This window comes from Alligator mississippiensis, chromosome 3 (assembly GCF_030867095.1).
Source record: "Alligator mississippiensis isolate rAllMis1 chromosome 3, rAllMis1, whole genome shotgun sequence".
NCBI lineage: Eukaryota > Metazoa > Chordata > Crocodylia > Alligatoridae > Alligator > Alligator mississippiensis.
The window spans coordinates 75,155,887-75,168,647 of record NC_081826.1 but is presented as its reverse complement, the minus strand read 5'-3'; the positions used below and the strand labels follow the sequence as shown (position 1 = coordinate 75,168,647).

At 38.9% G+C, this 12,761-nt stretch overlaps 1 protein-coding gene and 1 long non-coding RNA gene across 4 annotated transcripts in view; one reads left to right on the top strand and one right to left on the bottom strand.

Moving 5' to 3' along the window:
• PCMTD1 (protein-L-isoaspartate (D-aspartate) O-methyltransferase domain containing 1) overlaps window positions 1–12,761 on the bottom strand; it is an 88,126-nt gene that overhangs the window by 19,745 nt on the left and 55,620 nt on the right. For 2 of the 3 annotated variants that reach the window (XM_006268301.3, XM_019498631.2), the window contains exon 3: window positions 10,257–10,359. In XM_006268301.3, coding sequence (XP_006268363.1) covers window positions 10,257–10,359 — 103 coding nt within the window. Of the gene's footprint in view, window positions 1–5,237; window positions 5,312–10,256; window positions 10,360–12,761 lie in introns of those variants that run through there. The other variant, XM_006268302.4, reaches the window with a different exon arrangement.
• The window catches only part of LOC109285977 (uncharacterized), a 74,552-nt gene that overhangs the window by 41,926 nt on the left and 19,865 nt on the right, over window positions 1–12,761 (top strand). The window lies entirely within an intron of this gene.

Here is a 12,761-nt window from a genome sequence, read left to right as displayed (position 1 = left end):
CACTTGCTAATCGGTTCAATCTAGGCAGCTTAGACTAACCTGAAAGGATTGAATCGATTCAGTCTTGGGCTTTTTGGCCATCTGTACTCAGCCTTGGGAGTCACAGTGAATTATTAGCTAAATGTGAACTCCTAGCTTAAAGCTGTTATGAAAAGGGCTAATGTACTCCCTTGGTATACACATAGGAGAAGTCTCAGGTAGAAATAGTAAGCTTTATCATCTTTGTATTTAGCAATGACATGACTGCTTTTGGACTACTGTGCGCCGTTTTAGTAGCAATGTTCAAGGAAGATGTTGATGAACTGGAAGATAAAGAGCCAGAAGAAAAAATAAAAAGCTTGGAAAAATATGTCGTAGAGTGATTTAGAGTCAAAGACTTCTGGTTTAATTTTTCAAAGAAGGTTAGGTTAATGGGTGACAATCCAGAATCAAAGTACTTACATGGGGAACAGAAATTAGTGGGTGCTCTTCACTTTTGACAAATTCATGACAAAATCCAGTTGCTGGCAGTTGCAGCTAGACAAATTGGGCATTTTTACATGTGCTCCCAACACAGCGCCAGGCACTTTTAATTAGCGAGCTGTGATAATTAAGAGCACCCAACACTTTGTTGGGAGCAGGTGCATCAGTGGCGCAGCGTGCATCAGTGCTGATAAAATGGTGGTGTGCTTTGAACTAAGGACATCTAACGTGTTATAGTTCAAAGCGCGCTGCCACCATTTTCTCAGAGCTGACTTAAGCTGTGCTGCTGATACATGCAACAAGCAAACTGATGCGCTCTGGCAGCCTCATGTGCTCCAGCAGACTCTCTGCATGTGTAAGTGCCCATACACATTAGAGATCAGTGCACAATTTTTCAACAGAGGTAAATAACCAGTGGAACAACTTACGATGGGTTCTGGGATTTTTCATTACTGGAATCCCTTAATCAGTTTGCTAAAACTATGCCCTAGTTCAAAATATAAGTACTTCAAGGAAATCTAATGGTCTGTGTTGCATGGGAAGTCAGACTAGAACTAACACAATGGTCACTTGGCTGAATAACGAACATCTGAAAACCCATTAAACCCTCTTAATTAAGCCCTTTCAATTTCTAAAAGCATAAAAATAAATAGACAAAATGGTATATGGAAGAGGGAGAAAATATTTATATACAATTTAATTTCTGTAAACAGTTTTCCTTTATTTAAAAAGGAATCAATCCATCTTTCCATCATTTTTTGGTTAATTAATCAGAGATGCTGCCAAAGAGCTCAGTCCCATACAGTTAAAGCTAAAGCCCATGTTTATGTGCATTGTTCCTTTTCACATCCAGGTATGTTTCGTTTTTTTTCTATTTAACAACAGCGTATTAATGATTCAGTTTTTCCAAGGACCATGCATAAGAGATGACACAGAGTACTATAAAATGACAAAAGAATTTAGCTTTTAATACTGCTCCAAAACAGTTTCTAAGAATAAGTTTTAAAAGGTAAAATTGAAAAACTCCCCAGTCTTTCAGACTGAAATTCATCCTTGACTGGAAAGGCCAGAGTAAGCCCCATAAAGGGGCTGTACCAGGGAAAGCCACCCTACTATAGAACCAACCTTGCACAAGGAAAAGGGAGGTGGAACTTATGCAGAAAGTTGCTTTGAAGAGATGATCCAGTGATAAACTACAGAGAGTACTACAGTATCGTGTACAACCAGCATAAAAGGGATTATCTGAGTTTGTGGTCAAGGACAACGCAACAGTACAAGTACCCTGACTCTCTGTAAACTGCTCATCCCCTGAGAACAAGTACTGTGTACTTAGGTTTTAAATGTGGAAGTAAAGAGTTTTATCCTAAAACAAACACATTTCCGAGGACAAATACTGGTAACATTAAAGATTTAGCTCTACTCACTCATATATGAAAAGAGACTACAATGAACTTGTACAGAAAAAAAAAAAGAGTAGACAAGAGCATTTCTAGACAGCTGGTTTTCTACATGAGAAAGGAGACTCCAGTGAACATATTGTGACCACTGAACCTGAGCTAAATTCTAGATTTAAAGTTCAGAATTTACCTCTGGGAAGTCTCAGAGGAAGCTGTGGGCACAGTGCTAAACCAGCTCAGTTAACATGGTTCATTTTTTATTGTGGAGAAGTATAATTTGAGTACAGCAAACTAATTCAAAAAGTGCTCAAGCTCCTATAAAAAAGAAAATAAATTGTACATATAAATGATTACTGTGAAGAAAGTGGTTTAAGGAAAGGGTCTGCTGTCATAACAAGGAAAGTACAATAAATAGGAATGGATAAGGGAAAGAGATTGAGGAGTTCAGTTAGGATTGGGGTGGTTAGAGGAAAGGACTGGCAGTACCATATATTCTGTCTTTTCTGTGCATGTGCATTGATGAGGAAGAAGGGGGAACTGCTGAAAAATCTGTAAAAAACAGAGTTAACATATACCAATGCTACCTTAACTCTGCCTTTGAGTAAATGTCTCAGTCTCCCCAAGCACTTACAAACAGCCGTTGTTAGTAATAATGAAAGCTCAGGGAATGTAGAACAGAACAGAACAGAACAACTGAAGAAGAAAACCTACTGCTTTCCCTTTAATGCTCATGTAAGCTGTATGGAACAGGAGCTCTATGGGCACATCTACATATTCATTAATGTGCCTTTGCTACTGCACATTAAGTTTAGTACCTCTAATATGAGGTACTAGATAGCTGTGCTAATGCACGGTAGCAAAAGTGAACTTTGTGATGCTAATGTGCAGGACACTAATTCTACTGCATATTAACATAGTTTTTGCTATGACATTAACACACAGTAGAACAATCCACTGTGTATTAAGGAGTATTGTGTAGATGCACCTTACGATACCCGTCTGACATTCAAACTCTTACCTCTAGTCCTCAAAAATCATCCCTCCCACAATTTTATTTTTAAGCTCATCTCTCATATTCCATTGTGCAGCTGATAATCTCTGCAGCAAGAAAATGTCTGTACACTACCACTGACAGCCTTTAGAATTCAGCAGTGAAATAACATGTATGGGATCTTTCAAATAGATGCACTTCTTTCCTTCGATCACACAGAAAAGAAGTCAAGGACAGGGACTCAGATGCTCAGAGTCAGGGCCCAAATACTCATCATCACAATCACAGCTCTGCCAAGCTGCTCTAACTATTTTGAAGAAGTCAAACAGCTAACTCAGTGAACACAGCTGGTGGGCACATCGGTAGTTCTTAGCACTACAGCCAGCTCCAAGAAGCTAAATTTAAGATTGCATTGGCATGCATCTTATTGCTGTTTCTTGGCATTTTGCTGAGGTAGACTTTACACTAACTCCACATTAACTAATTTCCTCACCTGTAGTTAATTTGTAATCTGAGCAACAGTCAATTCTAGTTTCCTGTAAGGATTTATATAAAATATTCTAAAAGGGAAAATGATTTGGGATTCTTACCTACCATCCTAAAGGCTCTTCAGGTATTTACAGCCATGTTACCATCCCTTTCCGTTTAGGCAAAGAGAGGAAGATAGGGACCACAACCGTGTTGTGTGGGAAGCAAGTGAAGCTGTGGTATAAATATGTGAAAATACACCAAACTATAAGTCCGTTATTATTCATCCATGAAATCAACTTCAAGCTGACACTTATCTAACAATGATATGGTGAAAGTAATGTGCCCTCTTCTTCAAATACAGTACAAACACTATAATTCAAGAAGAATGAACATCTGAAGACTAGACCAAAATAACCTTGGCAGTAAAAAGACTTGGCACCAGCTACCACAATGAACCCAATGCAAACATTTGCAACATTACTGGCTATGTCTTCAATATTAACAAATCTATTTGATACTTTTTCTTGTACATTTATTCAACTTCTGGCTAATGCAGTAGGGCAGATGATAAACTGTGAGAACACATACAATTACAGCAGTAGTCAGAAACAACTTTGAAGAGTAAGAACAAAATGAATAAAGACCAAGTTGTTTTACTACATGATCTTTCTAAGAGACAATAACTTAAAATCGATTTCAGTAAGGGAACAAGCCAATAAGCATTTTTCTCTGAAGAACAAATTGAAGTGCTGGTCTTTGATTTGTTACCTGTTCAGAGTCTGTTCCAAAAACTGGATTCCTTCCTCTAGTGGGCGTTGATATAATTTTTTTTAAAACAGATTAGTTTAGAAAGAATGAAGTATATAGGTTCCACTGTGGTTTTTGGCAGGCACATGTGGTTTTGAAAAAAGAAATGTATTTCACTTCTCAACTGCTTCTGCCACAGTCTTAAGCTTTGCCTCTGAGTTTTGCAGGTGAAAATTTAGAAAGCAACTATTTTTCATAGGGACACAAGTGCTTGCCTTCTCTCCATTGAAGTAATGGGAATTGTTTTAGAGTGTAAATTTCAAAAGTATTCATCCATACAAAATATGAATCAAGACGACAACTGATGCTGTCAAAGGTTCAGTAATTTTAGTCAACAACTTCCTTTGGCTGAATTCAAACTTTAATATGAATATGATTAAACTTGTAGCAGGTAAGAAATATGAGATTCTGCATTTCTTTCTAAGACATTGTTCTATGATACTTCTATTTAATCTGGTCCTGAAAGGGGAAGGGTAAGGATGTCTCAAAAAAAGTGTATAATGGATATCTGATAAGATTCAATTGTTACATCTATTTTAGATAATTTTGGATGCAACATCCACTTTTGGAGTCCTAGACTTTAAAAGCCATGAAGTATTAATTACTTGTAATATTTCCAGGTAAGCGAAGAGGAACCACTCAGTATCAAAGAACCTTAAAAATGGGAATCATCTCTCGTTGATCCTTGTAAGACTAGTAAACCTCAATGACAGGTTCACTTCCTCAGTAATGGCAAGAGATTTCACAGCTTGGAACTGGTTCAGGAGTTATTTCTCTTTTTCTGTTTAAAAGTTCAGGAGTTTTGATTTCTTTACACTGTGATAACCATCCGACTGCAACTGATTGAAAAATAGGTGCTTCTCTTTGAGGATTCCATGAACATATCCATTCTTAGAACTTCAATTTTTGAAAGGAGAGTTTAGCCTTCACAGAGCCCCCACATAACTAAAATATACCAAATTTTACTAGTGACAAAGAAACTATGTCAAGAGACTGACAACAATAAGTTTACTTTCCCCAGTGTAAATACAACTTATTAATGGACTCCAGGGAGAAGTTTTACCCATAACATTTATCCCAGAAGTAGTACTAGGATTCTCATGACTTACCATTGGAGTGGTTTCTTTAGAAGAGTAGCGATAATTTCTTTTGTTCCTGAGAAGGGTGGTGATTTTCTTTCACAGCACAGACTTCACCAGCTTACACGGGTTTGGTTTTTGATAGAGTGTTAGAAGATAGGCGACCTAGCCTTGCCCTGTGGCTCTCCCTCCGAGCTGGATATTTTAGGTCTAGAAGTTGACTGGGAGCAGAAAAGACAACACATTCCCCTTCAATAAACAGGTGAAGCGGGGCCTGATACGCTGCACATTTGTGTTTTAGATAGAGCCTTCTTAAGGAATGATTTTTCTTTAGTTGTCATGCATTTCCGCTCAGATTTTAAAATGCGTAGGAGATCCATAACACATCTCAAACTCTGATCAAGGGCATCCTTCAATTTATGCCTAAGCAAGCCCTTACAAAAACCCTGATTACACTTAAAAAGTATTTGTAGAGACTTTCCTTTTTACTTCTATAGGCAAAAGTATCTGATGAAATAAAGATGCTGCTATATGGCTTAGATCATCAAATGACAACTCTATCTCCATTCAGATAAAAACTAATCCTTTAAAGATTGGTCGGATATGGTTACAGACAAAATTGTTTACTAGAATGATCTATTTTTTTTTTTTTTATATATAAGTGATTTTTTTTTTTCTCTGAGGACTCAGCACAGAAGGGAACAAGTGGTAGTACTTTAACTACCAGAGGAAGCCAATCCTCGTATAATTATTAGTCAGAAAGAGAGCACAGTTGCTCAAATCCCTTTGGAAATGCTGTTTTCATAGAGCTACTGAGCTCTGAAACAAAATCTGTTCCCTCACTGAAACAATCTTTATATTAATTCAACGCTATTCTCATTAGGCATCAGAAGGAAAGTGGTATGCCATACAACACTGTATTTCTATGCATTTCAAACACTCTCCTCTCCTACAAAAAGAATGCAGACATGGCATTCGCATCCAGTAATCTAACTGTTTGCACAGTAAGAATTTTGTTGAGCATCAGAACTTAGCTGCATGAACTATAAGCAATCCCATGTGATGTTGCACTGAAAAAAAAAAATACAAAGACTCTAGAAATTGTTGTGTGTCCTTTTTTCTGCTTGTAGAGAGGTTGACAAAAGTATAAGGACAGAACCAAGCAAAGCAGAAAATATATTTCTCTGCCTCTTTTTTTTTTTTTTTTTTAAGGGATAGAAAGGTTTTTTCTTCTTTTTGCATTTTGCTCCAAGACCTGACCATACAAACAAGCACAGAAACTTGTCATCAGTTTGAAATTTAGTCCCATCTAATTGGCATAGGAATAATTACAGCACAAGAAAGATCATGGTTATTATGTACAAGCAGCTGGAACCAATAAGAAAAGCATTATATGGCACTGTAGATTTTATTCTTTATCTTAAGACTCAAGTAATTAAAAATAGGGTGGTTCTCTTTTAGAAAGAGAAGAAAATTCTATTTATCCACTAAGTAAGTACAGCACAGGGAAGTAGCAGTCGAAACTTCTACATACTGCCCTGTCAATATACCTCAAGTATACCCTGGTAAAATGTAATTTTTATTCCCATTCTATTCTGGGCCTGTCTGCAGAGTCTGCTACCAAGCATTTCCATTAGCGGTGGTGGTCTTGGGGATCTGCATAACTGATAGAGACTTTTATTTAAATCAAAAGGATGAAAAATCAGTACAGGCTGTTGCTGGGTTCAAGTCAGGTCCAGAGGTGAAAGACACTAATCACTCTTCTTTGCTTTGGAGCCCTTTCATCCAAGTACTAAACAAATCAAATCTGAATCAGTTGAGTTCAGAAGTCAGACAATTATTCATTTATTTCCTGGAGCCCCAGACAAGACAGCAGGTTACTGAAGTACAAATCAAAATCAGGTCTCCTAGATAACAATGTATCACTATATGATTTTAAAAAACCCCAAATCCATTAAAATGATCATTTATGTTTTTGTTTTGTATAAAATCTGTGCAAACAAATCATTAGGCGAGTGAACCATTGCAATCAGAGGAAGAACCTCAGATATATTCAGGATCTCAAATAATCTAAAAACAGTACTAAATAAGCACAATCAGATCTATTTGCAAAGAAAGTTGTCAGCCAAAACTGCAGATATTCAGAGAAGAAAAAAATCTGCAAAGCAGCCAACCATTTATTCTATTAGTGATTAACCAAGTGGCAAGAATTACTTGCACATAACAGAAGTGTATTTGTTAGATTATATAACTTTTGCTCAGCTACGATTGTAAGAAAGAGCCTTATAGTTACCTAGCATATACCCTGGAGTATGTTATTTAAACAAACAAACCGTATTAACCCCCAGAAGCAGTTACACAATGCAACAGTCATTTGCAGCTAAACCCCCCCCACATTTATCACTTTAAATGTAGGAGTGTAACATTCAGAGCATCATGCCCAAGTTTAATCTTTCTGAAATCAAAAAAGACGACTGCTACTTCAGTACATTTAAATCTTCCAAAATAGCATATTAAGAACTATTATTCAAATGAGGTATAGACATTAATTTCCATTTGGGAATATGAATATACTTAAGTCAAAATTTTGAGTAGACTAGGTAGTGTAAGAGATGCTTTAGTTGCAATGATCCAGAAATTATGCAAAAGGCAAGAAGTGGATTAGGAAACGTTAAGTAAAAGATGAATACCAAAAACAATGGCTATCTTGAGAAAAAAGGTCAAACAGATAGTAAGACTCATCTGCATCCCCTTACCTTACATCCCACACACCCTACTAAAAAGAAATACATCTACATCACTTAGTTTGTAGTTTCAGTCTGAGAAAGCCGAGTAACTGAAAACCTGGGATCTGAATTGGTAGTTGCATTTAAGTCTGACCGACAAAAAATGCACACTCAATTTTAGCAGAGAGGATTAGTGACTACGTATTAGTGACACAGGATCTAGCAATAGTTTTCCTTAACATGTGAAATATTCCTCCATAATACATAAAAGGGTACACTTCTGGCATTAGTCTATTTTAATTGATGATGCACAAAACCTCAGGTAACAAAATCTGCCTAGAACTAAAAAGTGAAGACGATAGTAATGAAACGCACCAAGTTTACTTTGGTATAATTTTATTTGTCCTAGGGGGAGAAAAAACAAAGTGTAACACACAATAAACCCTACCCATGTCAAAGGTCAGATTTAAACATTAATAAAAGCACACAAAAAATTGAGAGGTAAAACTCAGTTGCCATCTATAAACTTACCTGAGGGTACCTGTCTGTCTATACTAGTAAAAATGTCTCTCTGTGGTAGCAGAGAGAGTGATCAGACTAGAAATGCAACAGCAAACTGACATACATTTAGAGAAGAGGAAAGATGGAAAAGCTTTAATGGGAATGTCTCAACACTTTTTCTGATAGCTGGTAGCCCTTTGCAAGGAGCAGAAGAGACCTGAAGCCTTCACAGGCCACAGTGCCCTCTGGTACCCTAGGGTGCTTGTACATGGGACAGGCATCATGATGTACATATGATGAAAATTTAATTTATGTGGCTTAATGGTGTCACACATTACATGTGCACCTGTTTGGGGGTTTTAAGTGAGCTTGCATCATTTCAAACTAAACTACATTCAGATGTAGTTTAGTTTGCAATGATGCACTGCAGCTGTCAGCTCATCCCTGGCTGCAGGAGGGGCAGGCAGGCTCCACAGAAAAAAAAGGATCAGGCCCCTTGCTGCTTCTCCTTTCATCATGCACCTGCTGAAGGCAGAAGTGACAAAGAGCCCAATTCTTCCCCTTCCCCCCACCAACGGAGCCTGCCCACCTCTCCCACGGCGAGGGGCCAAGCTGCTGGTGGGCTGAGTGGATGCCAAGCGGGGCGGGGAGGAGGGGGGAAAACAACGACAGACCTGGTCCTTCCCTCCATGGCAGCAGCACCCCTCAGGGCTGCCTGTGGGGTGCTACCCCAGCTTGGATGCAGCACCTGGCCCAATCCAACTGTTCCTTGAGCCTGCTTGCTGGAAGCCCACCATGTACTGTTCCCCAGGCAGGCTTGGGGAACAGTTGGATAAAGTCAGGTGCTGCCTCCAAGCTGGGACAGCACCCAGCCGACTAGCATCCTGCCCAGGAAGCTCCAGGGGGTGCCGCCACCATGGAGGGAAGGACCAGGGACCCCAACAGCTCAGGGGCTGCTTGGCCTGCCAGCAGCTTGCACCCCTCCCCCACAACAGTAGGGAGGCTCCAGCAAAAAAAGGATGGGGCCCCCTTGCCGTAACATGATGGAAAAATTGAAATGGTGGGTTTCAATTAAAAACTCACCATTTCAATTTAGGGGACAGAGAATAAAACCCTGAGGGCTAACCCTGTCATGTGTACAAGCGCCTCTATACAGTCCATCTCCACCGGAGGGAAGAGCGATAGGATTCTGAAGTGGGCTAAGTCCGAGGGGACAGCCTACACTGAGTTTTAATTAGATGGTGAGAACCCTGAAATGCCACGATGAATCTATTGAAATACCAAGTAACTATAACTGATTGGGTGCATGTGGTTGGGAATAAAACACTTCTCTCCCACTGTTAAAGTTCTGGCCTTGCTGCTTAAATCCATTCCTGTGTTTGTCTTTCATTTACCTGTATATCCTGTTCAACACTACCAGGTTAAATGGTTCAGATTAACTTACTGTGCATCAGACAGGCACAACAGGGTGTTTGTTTAATATTAACCTGCCTCTCTGATATATAAAAATTTACCTTACACTTGAAAAGACAGTACCCTGCATGATAATATATCTTAATCTTTATGTAAGCTTATTGGCCAGAATACTGACGGATAGATTTTGCCAAACACACTCAAATAGCAGAGATGTTCAACTTAAAACCCTGCCCCTCTCCAAGTTTCAAATTTACCTCAACATTGCCCACATTTAAAGGCATCTCACAACACTCGAATTTGATTTTCAACCAAGATTTAAAAGATGTTTAAAAGTTAATTTTTTTTAACTTTAATTAAAAAACATAATTTATGGCTTCAGAAACAGCTTGGCAAATTAGATACTTACTTATCAAAGCTATCACTATATTTTATGAAGCTCTCCAATTTTTCCTTGGCATATTCTACCACATCTGAATGAAGCTCTATTCCATGATTTATTCCAAAAGGGCCTGTAAACAAAAACAGCAGTCATTTGCTTCATTAGCACAAAATTATCCCTTGCACTCTTATACTTTTCAACTATACCTTTCAAATATAAACATATTTTAGTTCTTGAATAGACATTCAAATTCAACCTGCCAACATCCCTGCAAAAAAGGATATTTTTTTTAAACTCACTCTCAGATCATTAAAACAAACAAAAGCAAATAAGGATTTATCAATTCAGTGAGAAATCCAAGAATAAACCAAAATGTCCTAGGACCCCCATCCTTCTTATAACATTAGCATTTTTTCCCCACACAGTTGTGTGGTCAAATACAATTTTCCTGTTACATTCATAAGCAAAAGAGCATAAATCAGTAAAGAGAATTTCGCCTTATCAATAAGTCTCTAGACTTAACTTTTAGAAAGAGCAATTAGGAATGGGGATGAAATGCATGTTATGACTGTAGGAAGATTTACCATAGAAGTTTCACATCATTTTATATTGAAATATAACTGCCTTAGACTGATGAAGACGACTGTACAGTGTCCCACAAATGTACCATTCAATTTATGCAATTCACACTAACTGGAAGAGAATAAGGTTATACTGTACAATTTAAATATTTTTGTGTGTCTGAATCTGTTCATACTGTCCCTGCGGACCGGTCCCCCTCGTTTCTAACCCAGATTTAGCCTACCCTCTCATTTAGAAAGAGATAAGCTAAACATTTTAAAAAATTAAAAGGCTACATTTTTCTACATTTGTAGAAAAAGAATTAAACCCAACTAAGGGTGAGTCAAAAGCGACAGTAACACTGGGGTTAAACAGTTATGCAGGTGCTCTAATTCAGGTAGCCAGGAATTATTTATACAATAGTCAACCATGGCACAGAATTTTAACAGAGGTGCACTGATGCATCAGTCCGATATCAGATTGGCACCGATATAAAGAAAATAGTTTGTATGGGAAATCAGCCTGATATGGCTAATAATTTGGCCGCTAAATGGCCCATGCATGCACAGAGCTGCAGCACAGCATGTAGGTGGCGAGGAGCACAGCCCAGCAGCTTGGAGAACTGCATGCAGCTAGCAAGTCTGGTGTGGTGGAAGGGGAGTGGGGAGGGAAGAGGCATGGGGGGCAAATCAAGGTCCCCTGCAATGAGAGAGGGAGCAGCACCGCCTCACAGCCCCCTCCCAGGGTCATCACCTGCCCCAAGTGCAGCCCAGCCAAGCCCTCACTGGGAAGACCCTGGCACAGAACTTGCCCCAGCTCCAACCCACAGCAGCAGCCGCCCCACTCCATCCCATGCAGATCCAGGGGCACATGGCCCCCCACCATGACCTCCCGGGGTGCGCACAGAGGTGGGAGCTGCGCCCCCCTGCCCCCCAGATAAACCGCTTGTGGCTCTGTCCCGTGCCCTGTCCTGCCCTAGCCCCACTTCCTCCCTCACCACAGGGGCTTCAATCTGCCTCCCCCACACCCCTTCCCTTCCACCACAACAGACTTACCAACTGGACACTGCTCTTCAAGCTGCTGGACTGGTATTGGAAATTGGATCGGTATCGGCCGATATGTCTCCTTAAAAATCGGCCATCAGTATCGGCCCCAAAAATCTCTATCAGTGTACCCCTACATTTTAATAGCCAGAAAGTACAGGGAAAAAAGAGCACCTTTCCACAGCATACTAACTTGAGGTTGTTTTCCATTAACTCTGTTAAATGTGTATCCTAAGTATTTAGTCCCGATTTAATTTAGCCCAAAACTTTATTAATTAATAATTTAAGCAGCTTTTCAAATTATTTCTGTAATACAAATTATTCAAGACAAACTCCTAAGTGCTTAAAAGAACACCAGTAGAAGTACTGAGAACAAATGCCCTACTATTTTTGACTTTACATAATCTGAATATAATACTTTCTGTTGTAAATCCGCAAAGCACATGCATAGTTCCCATGTGGTATATGACCTAATATGCAATAGTACCACACAAAACTACTACCATAAGAACATTTGTTGTTTTAACTTTATGCTAAAAACATCTTGTACCTAATGAAACGAAATGGATGCATAAGAGATGTGATGAGGAAACTTTAGAGTTTTCCCAGTTAATAGATCTACAAAAAATAAAAAATAGTCATGCAAGGGATATACCCATTTTCACAACAGTAGGTCTTCTCCATCTTTTATAAATTTAGTTCATTACTTCACCGTGTATTACTCGCAATCAGTGTTACAGCCTCTCTCATCTTTTGTATCACTTGCTAGTAACCACTCTTACAAAAATAAGCTGTATTGTCTAAGCAAAATGTTTTCCTAGAACATGACAGCAGCTTTTCAGCTAATTCATGTCAACTTTAACCTTTATTTTCCTGCATCTGTGGCACTGTTTGCATTCTTATATATTTTCAATTAAGTTAGTGCCTT